At 45.7% G+C, this 15,476-nt stretch overlaps 1 protein-coding gene across 1 annotated transcript in view; it reads left to right on the top strand.

The window, feature by feature from the left end:
• The window catches only part of ESYT3 (extended synaptotagmin 3), a 66,117-nt gene that overhangs the window by 15,654 nt on the left and 34,987 nt on the right, over positions 1-15,476 (top strand). Inside the window, exons 2-4 of the mRNA XM_083154329.1 lie at positions 2,685-2,726; positions 11,229-11,363; positions 11,584-11,660. Of these exons, the coding sequence (XP_083010455.1) occupies positions 2,685-2,726; positions 11,229-11,363; positions 11,584-11,660 (254 nt within the window). The remainder of the gene's footprint in view (positions 1-2,684; positions 2,727-11,228; positions 11,364-11,583; positions 11,661-15,476) is intronic.

The raw sequence follows: 15,476 nt of genomic DNA, 5'->3' as shown, positions 1-15,476 counted from the left end.
TGTAGTTATCAGGGCTTCTCCCACTGTAGGAAGAGATGAACAGCAGAGGGATCGTGGATCTGTCCTGACCTCTCCTTACCTCCATCACATAGACATCTAATGGGACCGCGGCTTATCCCAATTTAACAAGCAAAAAAACAGTTATCTTTTTGCAGGAAGGGAATGTCAGTTTGAGATGACTTTGGGGATGATTCAGCGCCGCTTCCAGCGGCCTGAATTTGTCCCCATCATCGATGGTGAACAACCATCGGATGGCTTTTCATAGCCCGGCTGGCTGTGGCCACAGTTCCAAATATCCTGCGAGAGCTCGGTGACTGGGGCCACAGTCCATAACAGAAAATAGGGGACTGGTGTCTGCGGCGTAAGTTTGCGGAATGCAGATGGTATCTCTGATCTGTACGGCATTTAGGCTTCCTTAAATAGGCTGCTCACTTAACCCTTTAAGTGCCAACGTTGCTGAGAGAGATGTGCAAAATATCCGCTAAAAATGCCGGCGCCGCTCACAGCAACTGTTCTTTTTTTGGCCCAATGTTTTAAAAAACTTAAACGAATTGACTTAAGATCATTTGCCGGCAATAACTAAAGTGATTCATGTTCCTCAGCTTCGACCCTGGCATTTTTACTGGATATTTTGCTCATTTCTCAGCAACGTTGATATAATGACCATGTACATATAGCGCCCCATATATCAGCGGCGGATGGGGCATGCGGGGGACCCTCCCTCATACAAAAGAAACATGTTATATTCTGCATGGTTTGCCGCAAACTTCACAAAGTAATGAAACATGATTATATTACAAGTGACTTGAGGAATTAATATTTTAGAACACCCTCGGCTCTTACATGTGTAATGTTTCAGTCACACGACAAATGTAGGCGGTGAAATGGAAAACAGACGAGGGACAAGGCAAACACCGATGTTTCGTTATTTCCCAATTTCCCATCGGTCCAGTGAGTCCGTAATTGATTTAGGACAAGAAATGTGCAAAACTCTCATAGTTTAGTCCTGACATTGAGTCCCCATTTAACGATCATCGTTCCCCTGTTGGTGAATTATTTAGGACTATTTCTGAATTCTTCCTTTTTTTTTTTTGAAAGTCCAAAATCTTTTAGAAATATTTAAGACCAAGGGACCAAATGTACTAGGGTGTGAGAATCAGAAAGTGAGAGATTTTGGGAGAATTTTCCCTTTTTTATTAAAGCGGCAATCATTGGCACTGCAAAACCAGGGTGAATTTGCCATGTAATTGATTGCCGCTTTAAAAAAAAAAAAGACGAAACTCTCCCCAAATCTCTTTCTGATTCTCACATCCTAGTACATTTGGCCCCTTATGTTTTTTTCCCTCCTAGAAATTGTTTAGAAATGTTAATTTTTCTTAATTATTAATAATAATATTTTTTTTTAAATAGTTTATTGGATGGTACAGTGACACAAAGGGGGGTATTCAATCCCAGGTCCCAATTGTCAGTACGTCCTGACAGTCGGGACCCTGGCCCGTTTTCTGCCCACTTGCTAGTTTATCGGCAGGCTGGATTCTATATTCCACCTGCCGATCGGCGAAAATGCCCATGGATTGTCGAGAATCGGCTGTGATCTTGACAATCCACGGCCGTTTTCGGCAATACGGCCCCAACTGCTTTTAAAGTTGGGTCCGTTCTGACGCGGAGCAGCTTCAATGCTTTCGGGAAGGGCTGCAATGAATAGGCCCCTGTCTCTATTTCCCCTGATGGAAATAGCGGCGGGGATTGTACACCCAGATGTAAAAAAACAAAGACATCTAGGTGCTGACACTGAAACCAGCAACATAGACCATGTGCCAGACAGAGCTGCTACATACTGTGACACCAGCAATGTAGCCAATGCTTCATACGTAACACCCCCTCAGATGTCACTGGTCTCATTAACGTTGGTCAAAAGTGCCAAACCAAGGGCAATGAGACCAGTGAGGTCTCATTATGTGATCAGAGATACCACTTTCAGTTCAGTTGCTATGTGATCAATTGGGTGGTTCAGTTGCTATGTGGTCTGTTGGGTGGTTCCGTTGCTATGTGATCTGTCGGGTGGTTCAGTGGCTATGTGGACTGTCAGGTGGTTCTGTTGCTATGTGAGCTGTCAGTAGGGTGACCAACTCATCCCTTTAATCGGGGACACATTAATTATACAGGTTCTGTGGCTGGCTTTCACCTGGTTTTAAACTGCCACACCTCAAGACTCCATTTCACCTGGTTTTAAACTGCCACAGAACCTGTGTAATTAATATGTGTCCCGGATTAAAGGGATGAGTTGGTCACCCTAGCTGTCAGGTGGTTCAGTTGCTATGTGAGCTGTCAGGTGGTTCAGTTGCTATGTGAGCTGTCAGGTGGTTCAGTTGCTAGGTGAGCTGTCAGGTGGTTCTGTTGCTAGGTGAGCTGTCAGGTGGTTCTGTTGCTATGTGTGCATGACAGCATTCCGCCATTAATATATAATAAAGGCTATTGTGCCTGCCTATATACTGTGGTTAGATGTATAGAGACATACAGTTCCTGTACAGGAGGTACGCTGCACCTGTATAATGTGAATGGATGTATATGCCTATACTGTACCCCATTTTACTCCATTATTTCGAGGTACCAAATAAATGATTATAAAATAATTTTACTCCTAATAAGAACATCAACCCTAACAATGTCCATTGTCTTCACAGGTTCATTTTCCGGATGTAGAACGTGTGGAATGGATCAATAAGGTAACGCGTTCTTCTCCGTTCATATCATTGGCACAAATCATACACACCTGTGTCTTATTTCTGCTAGAGATACCTGAGTACACACCTGTGTGTCTGATTGAGATACCCGAGTACACACCTGTGTGTCTGATTGAGATACCCGAGTACACACCTGTGTGTCTGATTGAGATACCCGAGTACACACCTGTGTGTCTTCTTTCTGCTAGAGATCCTGAGTACACACCTGTGTGTCTGATTTCTGCTAGAGATCCTGAGTACACACCTGTGTGTCTAATTGCGATACCTGAGTACACACCTGTGTGTCTTATTTCTGATTGAGATACCTGAGTACACACCTGTGTGTCTGATTTCTGATTGAGATACCTGAGTACACACCTGTGTGACTTATTTCTGCTAGAGATACCCGAGTACACACCTGTGTGTCTGATTGAGATACCCGAGTACACACCTGTGTGTCTGATTGAGATACCCGAGTACACACCTGTGTGTCTGATTTCTGCTAGAGATCCTGAGTACACACCTGTGTGTCTAATTGCGATACCTGAGTACACACCTGTGTGTCTTATTTCTGATTGAGATACCTGAGTACACACCTGTGTGTCTGATTTCTGATTGAGATACCTGAGTACACACCTGTGTGTCTTATTTCTGCTAGAGATACCCGAGTACACACCTGTGTGTCTGATTGAGATACCCGAGTACACACCTGTGTGTCTGATTGAGATACCCGAGTACACACCTGTGTCTTATTTCTGCTCGAGATCCTGAGTACACACCTGTGTGCCTGATTTGTGAATGAGATACCTAAGTACACACCTGTGTGTCAGATTTGTGAATGAGATCCTGAGTACACACCTGTGTGTCAGGTTTGTGAATGCGATACCTGAGTACACCCCCGTGTGCCTGATTCCTGAGGTAAATACTAATAGATGCAGGCACGTCTTTTTCTGCTTCGGTCTGCTAGACGGCCATGCTGCTCAATGCTTAAAACTTGTTTACATAATACTACATTAAAATTACACAATACAACACACGTGATATATTGTGTACATCTTCATGGTGTACGACCTTGTTGAAGTCAACTTTGTCCTCAGATTTTCAATGTCACCCAATGCGTTTCGTCCCATGGGACATCTTCAGGGGTGTTCAAACGTTCATTAAGACTCCTCTTATCAATTATTCATTTCCCTGAATGCTTTTTCAGAAGTTGTCCAGTCGGAGATGGCTTACAGCGCGCTGCTGGTATTGTTGTCCAGACGTCGATGAGCTGATGTGTAATATACAGAAAAGTCAATACTAATGGCTGCTTTAATGATCAGTACACTATTACACCTCGCTAATCGGTGTGTTTATACTCCGGCTATTAATCTCAGTGCAGATAATGGCGCCTGTAAATCCATATGTATATCTATCGCTACTACTGAGATCTGTCGCTGACACTAGAGATCTGTTTGTCAGCGGTTCTTTCATTATCTTCAGAATCAACTTTATTGGCCATGTATACATGTGTACACTAGGAATTATTTGTGGACAACACAGCAGCACCAGTATGAGAATGAGAAGAAGGGTGGGGGGCTACATACATTTTAAGCATTTTAATCCTTAATCCTGTTTTTAGTGGACAGGTAGCTGAGAGTTTATCTTATTTTAACGAGCAGAGTTCAGGGTTTCGCTTGCTTGGACGCAGTTGTTCAGTTGGTGGATGGCTAATGGGAAGAAGCTTCTTGCAGATCTGGTAGTCCTCACAGGGACAGACCTGAAACGTCTTCCTGATGGTAGGATGTCAAACAGGTTGTAACCTGGGCGCAGCTTGTCTGACACAATCCTCCCTGCACACTTCCTAGCCCTGGCTGAGTATATATCTTTGACAGGGGGGAGGCCAGTTCCAATGATCTTCTTTTCTGTCCTCATCACCCTTTGTTTGTCATTTTCACTGCCCCCCCCCCCCCCCCCCCATACCAAATTGTGATGGAGGAACATAGGACGGACTCCACGATTGCAGTGTAGAAAACACACAACAGATCCTGTGGAACGTTGAATTTCTTGAGTTGCCTCAAGAAGAACAGTCGCTGTTGGGCTTTTTTGACTTTAGTGGTTATGTTTGGTCCCCATTTCAAGTCACTGGTAATGGTTGTCCCTAGGAATTTGAAGGATTCAACTCTCGCCACCTCTGTCATCCGCAAATTTTATGATTTTCACTGATTTCGCTGTTGAGGTGCAGTTGTTAGTATAGAGGGAGAAGAGCAGTGGGGAGAGGACGCATCTGTGAGGGGCACCAGTGCTGATCGTGTGGGCACCGGATTTCACCACCTGTGTCCTTTCCGTTAGGAAGTCCGCAATCCCAGGAGCATGTTGATTCTGGTACTCCTAAGGAATGGAGTTTTGGTTGCAGGATGTGGGGGGCGATGGTGTTGAAGGCCAAGCTGAAGTCCATGAATAGTTACGGGACCGAAGACATCTTGTGCCTGATTCAGGTTGGCTTAGTAAGCTGCGAAGATTTGCTGCTTACCTAGCGCTCTAACGCCGCCCCGCGCCCCGTATCCCCTCGGTACCATGCTAGGGGATGTGTTCGCTAACAGGAGAAATCATTGGATGTCACCGACCAACGAATCATTTCCCCTGCCGTCGGAAATAGGTTGGAGGAAAATGACTTTATTCCCTTCGGTATCCGCCGTGATGTCAGCTGCCCCCCACCCCCCCGGCAGGCATCGGCCTGCCTGCATTCCCATGGGGAGCCCATAAAACACTGGACGTTTCCATTGTAGTTCCCTGTTTCCGCCCCTGGCCTGGCGAGGTGTGTAAGTCGCCGAAGCCTTTTGTTGCCTGGGTCTGCACATGTGTAAATACGCACGCGCAGACCCACCAACATCGCAACAGGGCAGAATTCGGCCCCTTCTGAATGATCTTGAATCCGAGCCCTTGTGTGGTATTGCACAACTCCTTCTGCACGTGTAAGACATTCTCTGGTGTTGCAGCGGAGTGACGGAACCAGTTTGTGTAGCACACACCTCATTCCGTTGAAATAACGTGATGCCAATAAGTATAACCCAGCCGACAGAATACCGACCCGTTTAGTCATTTCCATTCTGCGGAAATAAGAACTTCAAATCTCATCTCTTCCTGGATGTCTTCTCGCCAACTCAAACTCAATATTTCCAAAACAGAATTCCCATCAGCCAAGAACAGTTACCATCCTGATATCTCCATAACTGTTGACAACTCAACAATCTACCCTACCCCACAAGCTCGTTGCTTAGGGGTCATCCTCGACTCTGACCTGTCCTTTCTTCCCCACATTCAATCTGTCTCCAAATCATGTTACATGCATCTAAGAAACATAATCAAAATACGACCCTATCTCACACAAGACACTACCAAATCTCTTATCCATGCACTCATTATATCCCGCATTGATTATTGCAATAGTCTCCTAACTGGTCTTCCCAAGAACAGACTCTCACCACTGCAATCCATTCTAAATGCTGCTGCTAGGCTGATCTTCCTTGTAAGACGCTCATCGTCTGCTGATCCGCTCTGCCAGTCCCTCCATTGGTTGCCTGTATATTACCGTATTCAATATAAAACCCTTCTACTCGCATATAAAGCTATTAACCATACTGCACCAGCATATATCTCTGCACTTATCACAAAATATTTCCCATCTCGACCACTCCGCTCTGCACAAGATCTGCGTCTCTCTTCTGCACGGATCACTAGCTCCCAATCACTATTACAGGACTTTCATCGGGCTGCTCCCACCCTATGGAATGCCCTTCCACGCACAATAAGACTCTCCACTAGCCTCCAAACTTTCAAGCGTTCCCTGAAAACTCACCTCTTCAGGCAAGCCTATCATATTTATATACTGCACACATAACCCTCTGAGGCACCTATGTATTATATAGCTTCCCTTCTGGACTTGTAACTTGGTGGGACTGCTATGCTATTACTGGTGCCTGTCCTTGTGTTTCCCTCCTATATCCCTATAGATTGTAAGCTTGCAGCAGGGCCCTCCTACCTCCAAGTCTGTCTGTTGTTACCCAGTTTGTTTTATCACTGTCTACTATTGTAAAGCGCAACGGAATCTGCTGCGCTATATAAGACGCTGTAACGGAATCTGCTGCGCTATATAAGACACTGTGACGGAATCTGCTGCGCTATATAAGACGCTGTAACGGAATGTGCTGCACTATATAAGACGCTGTAACGGAATCTGCTGCGCTATATAAGACACTGTAACGGAATCTGCTGCGCTATATAAGACGCTGTAACGGAATCTGCTGCACTATATAAGACGCTGTAACGGAATCTGCTGCGCTATATAATACACTGTAACGGAATCTGCTGCGCTATATAAGACACTGTAACGGAATCTGCTGCGCTATATAAGACGCTGTAACGGAATCTGCTGCACTATATAAGACGCTGTAACGGAATCTGCTGCGCTATATAAGACGCTGTAACGGAATCTGCTGCGCTATATTAGACGCTGTAACAGAATCTGCTGCGCTATATAAGACACTGTAACGGAATCTGCTGCGCTATATAAGACACTGTAACGGAATCTGCTGCGCTATATAAGTAACCTGTAACGGAATCTGCTGCGCTATATAAGACGCTGTAATAGAATCTGCTGCGCTATATAAGACACTGTAACGGAATCTGCTGCGCTATATAAGTAACCTGTAACGGAATCTGCTGCGCTATATAAGACACTGTAACGGAATCTGCTGCGCTATATAAGACACTGTAACGGAATCTGCTGCGCTATATAAGACACTGTAACGGAATCTGCTGCGCTATATAAGACACTGTAACGGAATCTGCTGCGCTATATAAGACGCTGTAATGGAATCTGCTGCGCTATATAAGACACTGTAACGGAATCTGCTGCGCTATATAAGTAACCTGTAACGGAATCTGCTGCGCTATATAAGACACTGTAACGGAATCTGCTGCGCTATATAAGACACTGTAACGGAATCTGCTGCTCTATATAAGACACTGTAACGTAATCTGCTGCGCTATATAAGATACTGTAACGGAATCTGCTGCGCTATATAAGACACTGTAACGGAATCTGCTGCGCTATATAAGACACTGTAACTGAATCTGCTGCGCTATATAAGACACTGTAATGGAATCTGCTGCGCTATATAAGACACTGTAACAGAATCTGCTGCGCTATATAAGACACTGTAACTGAATCTGCTGCGCTATATAAGAAACTCTAAATAAATATAGTCTAGGTTGACAGCGGTTGTTTGCAGGGTCAAATGATCAACATATGAACACGGCGGCCCCAATCAGCTTCACTGATCAGAAACCTTTCACTCGATAGTGTGAGCTGCAGATAGCAATAGTCAATAACCAGAGAGTGTAACGATAAAATAATTATGTTCTGATATTGATAGAAAAAATATCAGGACAGGACTGTTACGGATAAATGAATTTATGAGCTGAAATATTTTCTGCTGTGGACCTCCGTAGCTCCTTCAGGGTTACCTTTAGTCTCTGTGCTGCCTCTCAGATTAATGCCCTCTTTGTCCGGTCTGTGAGTTTTGGTGGGTAGCCCTCTCTTGGCAGTTTTGTTGTGGTACCATGTTCTTTCCTTTTGAAGATAATGGATTTGGTGTTGCTCCGGGGGGTCATCAAAGATTTTAATATTTTTGTATAACCCAACCCTAACTTGTGTGTTTATACTGACAGATCATGTGACACTTAGATCGCACACAGGTGGACTTCATTTCACTAATTCTGGGGGGATGCTCTAACATCCGCGCCCCTATCTCGGACTATCGCATTCATAATTATCGCATATGCTGTAACATATGCGATAATTATGGCAAAGGACAGCTCTTGCGTTAAAAGCTGTCCTTTGCGGTGAGTCAGCGGGACCCATCGGGACACGGCGGCTCCCCACTCCCTCCCTTACCCGGCTGCTGCTGCTGCGGGGGGCGGGCTCTCCTCCTCCCTGCACCAGGAAGAGGATCAGTGCAGGGAGGAGGTCACAGGTCCGGGCAGCACAGCTCTGTGCTGCTCGGACACAGGTGAGGGGGGGCGCGATGCAGGGCGGCGGCGGTCCGTGCGGGGCGGCGGTGGGTTGGTGCGGGGCGGCTGGGGGTTGTGTTCTAAGCCCATAGACTTCTATAGGGCATCGCCAGATTTATCTGATACTTAGTGCATCCCAAAATGCAGTAAAAACCCAGATAACAGGGTTTTCAACGAATTTTTAGCTTAGAGAATCTCCCCCTATGTGACTTCTGAAGGTAATTGGTTGCACCAGAACTGCTGGGCTACATAGAAAAGGGGGTGAATACATATGCACATGCCAATTTTTAGATTTTTTTTTTTTTTTATTCTTTTTCATATATTTTTCTCATTTCACTTCACCAACTTGGACTATTTTGTGCAGATCCATCACATAAAATTCAGATAAAAATAATAATAATGTAACAAAATAGGTAAAAAGCCCAGGTGTGGTGAATACTTTTGCAAGGCACTGTGGTCAGGATGTGAGGACTCCATGACGTGTTATATCTCTGTGGTCAGGATGTGAGGACTCCATGGCGTGGTATATCTCTGTAGTCAGGATGTGAGGACCCCATGGCGTGTTATATCTCTGTGGTCAGGATGTGAGGACTCCATGGCGTGTTATATCTCTGTGGTCAGGATGTGAGGACTCCATGGCGTGTTATATCTCTGTGGTCAGGATGTGAGGACTCCATGGCGTGTTATATCTCTGTGGTCAGGATGTGAGGACTCCATGGCATGTTATATCTCTGTGGTCAGGATGTGAGGACTCCATGGGGTGTTATATCTCTGTGGTCAGGATGTGAGGACTCCATGGCGTGTTATATCTCTGTGGTCAGGATGTGAGGACTCCATGGCGTGTTATATCTCTGTGGTCAGGATGGGAGGACTCCATGGCGTGTTATATCTCTGTGGTCAGGATGGGAGGACTCCATGGCGTGTTATATCTCTCTGGTCAGGATGGGAGGACTCCATGGCGTGTTATATCTCTGTGGTCAGGATGTGAGGATTCCATGGCGTGTTGTATCTCTGTGGTCAGGATGTGAGGACTCCATGGCATGTTATATCTCTGTGGTCAGGATGTGAGGTCTCCATGACGTGTTATATCTCTGTGGTCAGGATGTGAGGACTCCATGGCGTGTTATATCTCTGTGGTCAGGATGTGAGGACTCCATGGCGTGTTGTATCTCTGTGGTCAGGATGTCAGGACTCCATGGCGTGTTATATCTCTGTGGTCAGGATGTGAGGACTCCATGGGGTGTTATATCTCTGTGGTCAGGATGTGAGGACTCCATGGCGTGTTATATCTCTGTGGTCAGGATGGGAGGACTCCATGGCGTGTTATATCTCTGTGGTCAGGATGTGAGGACTCCATGGCGTGTTATATCTCTGTGGTCAGGATGTGAGGACTCCATGGCATGTTATATCTCTGTGGTCAGGATGTGAGGACTCCATGGCGTGTTATATCTCTGTGGTCAGGATGTGAGGACTCCATGGGGTGTTATATCTCTGTGGTCAGGATGTGAGGACTCCATGGCGTGTTATATCTCTGTGGTCAGGATGTGAGGACTCCATGGCGTGTTATATCTCTGTGGTCAGGATGTGAGGACTCCATGGCGTGTTATATCTCTGTGGTCAGGATGTGAGGACTCCATGGCGTGTTATATCTCTGTGGTCAGGATGTGAGGTCTCCATGGCGTGTTATATCTCTGTGGTCAGGATGTGAGGTCTCCATGGCGTGTTATATCTCTGTGGTCAGGATGTGAGGACTCCATGGGGTGTTATATCTCTTTGGTCAGGATGTAAGGATTCCATGGGGGGTTATATCTCTTTGGTCAGGATGTAAGGACTCCATGGAGTGTTATATCTCTGTGTTCAGGATGTGAGGACTCTATGGCGTGTTGTATCTCTGTGCTCAGGATGTGAGGACTCCATGGCGTGTTATATCTCTGTGGTCAGGATGTGAGGACTCCATGGCGTGTTATATCTCTGTGGTCAGGATGTGAGGACTCCATGGCGTGTTATATCTCTGTGGTCAGGATGTGAGGACTCCATGGTGTGTTATATCTCTGTGGTCAGGATGTGAGGACTCCATGGGGTGTTATATCTCTGTGCTCAGGATGTGAGGACTCCATGGCGTGTTAGATCTCTGTGGTCAGGATGTGAGGTCTCCATGGTGTGTTAGATCTCTGTGCTCAGGATGTGAGGACTCCATGGCGTGTTGTATCTCTGTGGTCAGGATGTGAGGACTCCATGGCGTGTTATATCTCTGTGGTCAGGATGTGAGGACTCCATGGCGTGTTATATCTCTGTGGTCAGGATGTGAGGACTCCATGGCGTGTTATATCTCTGTGGTCAGGATGTGAGGACTCCATGGCGTGTTATATCTCTGTGGTCAGACAGACCTGTTATAAATATCTGTTGTCGGATTGTGAGGACACTAATAACCTGTTACATCTCTTGCTTCAGGTTGTGCAGCAAATGTGGCCATTTTTTGGTTTGTACGTAGAAAAACTGTTCCAAGAGAAGATTGAGCCGCTGGTCCGGGCTTCGAACGGTCACCTCAAAGCCTTCACTTTCACAAAGGTCCACTTTGGAGAACGGGTAATTTCTTCTCTCACCTTTTCCCTTGAATTAGATTTTTAGTTGTACAATTTGCAGTTGTTGGAGAACAAGGCTGGAGTCAGAAGTTATGTGATAAATGGGGAGGGAGAATTAGGACCTGACATATCAAAACAGCCTTGGAGAGGTCTAGTGGGGTAGGTGGGCCTATAATATAGTCAATGTCTTCTCTAATGCTGCATTATACATGTGTTCTCTCCAGTCTCCCAGGATCAATGGGGTGAAAGCTTATACCAAGAAGGTGGACAAGAGAGAGGTCATTCTTGATCTGCAGATCAGGTACGTTCCTGGCTGCAGCCAAAGTTTACTTTTAAGTAAAAATAAAATAATGAAAATGTTTGGTTCAGGATAATGAGGAGTTCTGGATCGGTCTCACTGGATCATCAGGGATACTATATATTGCTCATACTCAGGATTAGGATTGATGGGGCTTTAGGAGTAGAAGTCTGTAATTTCGTGGACTGGTGTCACCTTTTCTCTCAGCTCTTATGACACCATCTACATCCAGTGGCATTACCAGAACATTAGGGGCCCTATAGCAACATACTGTAGGGGCACCTGTCCCAAGGATTATTGAGAGACCCCTTCACAGCAGTTCATTTTATGCCCCATAGTAGCACCCTAGTGACTTTTATGCCCCATAGTAGTGCCCTAGTGACTGTTATGTGCCATAGTAGTGCCCTAGTGACTTTTATGCCCCATAGTAGCGCCCTAGTTATTGTTATGCACCATAGTAGTGCCCTAGTGACTGTTATGTGCCATAGTAGTGCCCTAGTGACTGTTATACACCATAGTAGTGTCCTAGTGACTGTTATGCACCATACTGGTGCCCTAGTGACTGTTATGTACCATAGTAGTGCCCTAGTGACTGTTATACACCATAGTAGTGTCCTAGTGACTGTTATGCACCATACTGGTGCCCTAGTGACTGTTATGTACCATAGTAGTGCCCTAGTGACTGTTATACACCATAGTAGTGCCCTAGTGACTGTTATACACCATAGTAGCGCCCTAGTGACTGTTATACACCATAGTAGTGCCCTAGTGACTGTTATGCACCATACTGGTGCCCTAGTGACTGTTATGCACCATAGTAGTGCCCTAGTGACTGTTATACACCATAGTAGTGCCCTAGTGACTGTTATGCACCATACCAGTGCCCTAGTGACTGTTATGCACCATACCAGTGCCCTATTGACTGTTATACACCATAGTAGTGCCCTAGTGACTGTTATACACCATAGTAGTGCCCTAGTGACTGTTAGGCACCATAGTAGTGCCCTAGTGACTGTTATGCACCATACCAGTGCCCTAGTGACTGTTATGCACCATACCAGTGCCCTAGATTATTTTATCTGTCCTAGTGGACATGATGTCACATTTTAAGCCTTCCAGTACACATTATGCCACACATAACATAGTGTCCCCAATTCATATTATGCCACATTACATTGCTCCCATGTTCATATTACGCCACACTAAAGTGCCCCCTCTTCATATTGTGCCACATTACAGTGCTCCAGCTCATATTATATAACATCTGTGCCACTTTCCAGTGCCCCCTTACCACTATAACCTCACACACTCCTCTCACTTATAATGTAATGTCGCACAATTCAGGCTGGTGCATCGGGACAGGGTAGAGACACAGAAAACACTGTTAAAGGGCCACTGAGTCTGACATAGCAGCAGACCCAAAGGCTAAAGGGGTTTTGGACAGTATTAGATGTATGTAGCATGTTACCATCAGAAAGCAGGTATTGCTCCGCACTGTCCCAGCGGTAACAGGAAATGTGGCAGGAAGTATTATGTGCGTAGGGTAAAGGCGTCCCCCCTGATCACACCCTTATCGAACAATATTTTTATATTAATTAAAAACAACTTTTACTGAAAGCATGTGCACCATTTTGGAATGTACTCTGTGGAGGGGGGGGGGGGGGGTTCTAAATAAAGATGGAGAGAAACTATTTGTAAAATGAAAGTAAATGAAGTCCATATTCCATAAATATATATATATATTTAAATATTGTCACTACTCAGTATTAGTCACTGTCATTGCGCGTTGCTGGGGTGCGGAGGGCAAAGTGCAACTTCCCATCCGCCTGCATCTAGAGCCCCGAAAAGAGGCCAATGTGCTGAGTATAGTCGTCCCCCCCCTGAGTTGAGTTATAATTGGAACCGAGGAAGCATTATTTCTTCCTGCTGCAGAGATTCCCCAGAGCTGGGCACAACCGAGCAAAGAACATTTATTAGGTCACAGACCCGGAATTTGTGTCTTCTGTGTGGCAATAGCTTTCTACAAGTGCTCCTGTGATGTTGTAAGTGCAGATGATCTTAGTAACAGGTTAGACTGGTGTCTGTTGTTTGGGAAAGGCCCCCGGGGGTACACCCAGAGGGTCCAAGCAGGGAGGGCCCAGGCTGATAACAGCACCGAGTTCCCAGCCCAGGTACAGGATGACATTAAGGTCCCTGGCGGCTGCGTTTGTAAACGCTGTAAATATTACATAGGAGCAGAGATAGTTTCCAGCACGGAGTGAAGGACTCTCCATATATTCATCCTGACAGCCTGTGTCCCCGGGAGCCATTAATTATTCACTTTGCAGATGTGTCGGACATTATTCATGCCACAATAGGTTGGTGGTAAACTCGGTCACCAGAAGCAGGAATAGGAACGGTTTCCCCCGGGGGCTTGTGCAAAGTTAGGAGCAACGCAAATGACATAGCAAAGGAGCAGATTTGCCCTTTGGCAGAATGGGGCTGCACTGCAGGTGGGGCAGATGTAAAATGAGCACAAAGATTTAACCTGGGGGGCTCGTGAGCCATGGGTTCCCTCCTCGGAACAGTGGCCCCTGAAAGCTGGTCTCACCTCCTCAACTGCACTGTATCCCAGTAATATTTATAAAAAAAAATGGCTCATGCACACAGGAAAGCAGAGTTTCTGCCACAGTATCAGAGTCATTGCTTTCACTGTGCGGCACCATCTTTCTGAATATGTCACTGAGAAAATGGCGTCACAGAGGAGAGGGGACATGCTTGCCGACACAAGGTGAGGTGCAAGGTGTGCTGTGTTTGGCCATGCGACAGTGCAGTGATGAGCAGACGCACAGTCTCAATTAGGGCCCCCCCATGTCTCTGGCAGCGTGTAGAACTATAGCATTATGTCTGAGTCTACTGCACTTGCACCAGTCTCTGGGAACATGTGGCGGCCATTTTCAGAGTGATTTGTGTCTGCAGTGCATTGATTTCACCGTGGGACTCCGAAGTATTTTGTATAGGTGCAGGGTGTGCACCCATTATAGGTGGGGATCTTAGAATGCACACCCGATTTACATGAGGTGCTATCATGCTGGGACTTGTAGTTCTGCAAAGAAAAACACATGGTGCAGATGCACACTCCATATTATTAATCAATCAATAATAGAGGTCATTGGCCAAGAAATATTTGCCCACCAACCAGCTTCATGGTGACCTCATTTCTGGGGCACGGAGCCCCAAAAATGCCAGCATAAGCCAGTCACCCCAGGGCAGCACACAAGTGAAAAACTAAGCTATAAGTGTGTTAAATAAAAACAGGAGCTAGAGGTTAAAAAGAGAAGTGCTCGAAAGTATAATAATAGTGCAAAATAAATGTTGGGGTGTGCCACCCATTATAGAAACGGCCTGCACTTATATCGTTTTTAGTAAGCTTCCGAAATCGCACCTTGTCACATTTTTCAAAATCTATTTTTTTCTGGAAGAATTTGACTATTTAATGAGATGCAAATTTGCAGCAACAAAAATGCGATCTGGTGTGATTTTTAATCATGAAAATGTGCAAATTTTAGTCATCAAGATGTGCAAATTTGAGGACATGTGCGATTTTGGAGACATGGTAATGTGCATTTTGAGAAAAAAAATAAAACCGCATGGGGTCCATACAAAATAGTTTATTCTACTTTTAACCATTTATTAGCCCAATGCCCACCACCCAAGGGGCATCGGGGACAGCCCCGGGATTCAGCCTGGGCAGGGGTCACTCTGGAGGGGGGGACCCCTTTATTGGGGGGATTCTCACTACTCCAGGGTCCCTGCCTGGGCTGACCAGCCAAAGGGCTG

The sequence above is a fragment of the Crinia signifera genome, chromosome 7 (assembly GCF_055691185.1).
Source record: "Crinia signifera chromosome 7, ASM5569118v1, whole genome shotgun sequence".
Lineage (NCBI taxonomy): Eukaryota > Metazoa > Chordata > Amphibia > Anura > Myobatrachidae > Crinia > Crinia signifera.
The sequence above is the reverse complement of the archived record's forward strand: the minus strand, read 5'-3'. Positions and strand labels throughout refer to the sequence as shown.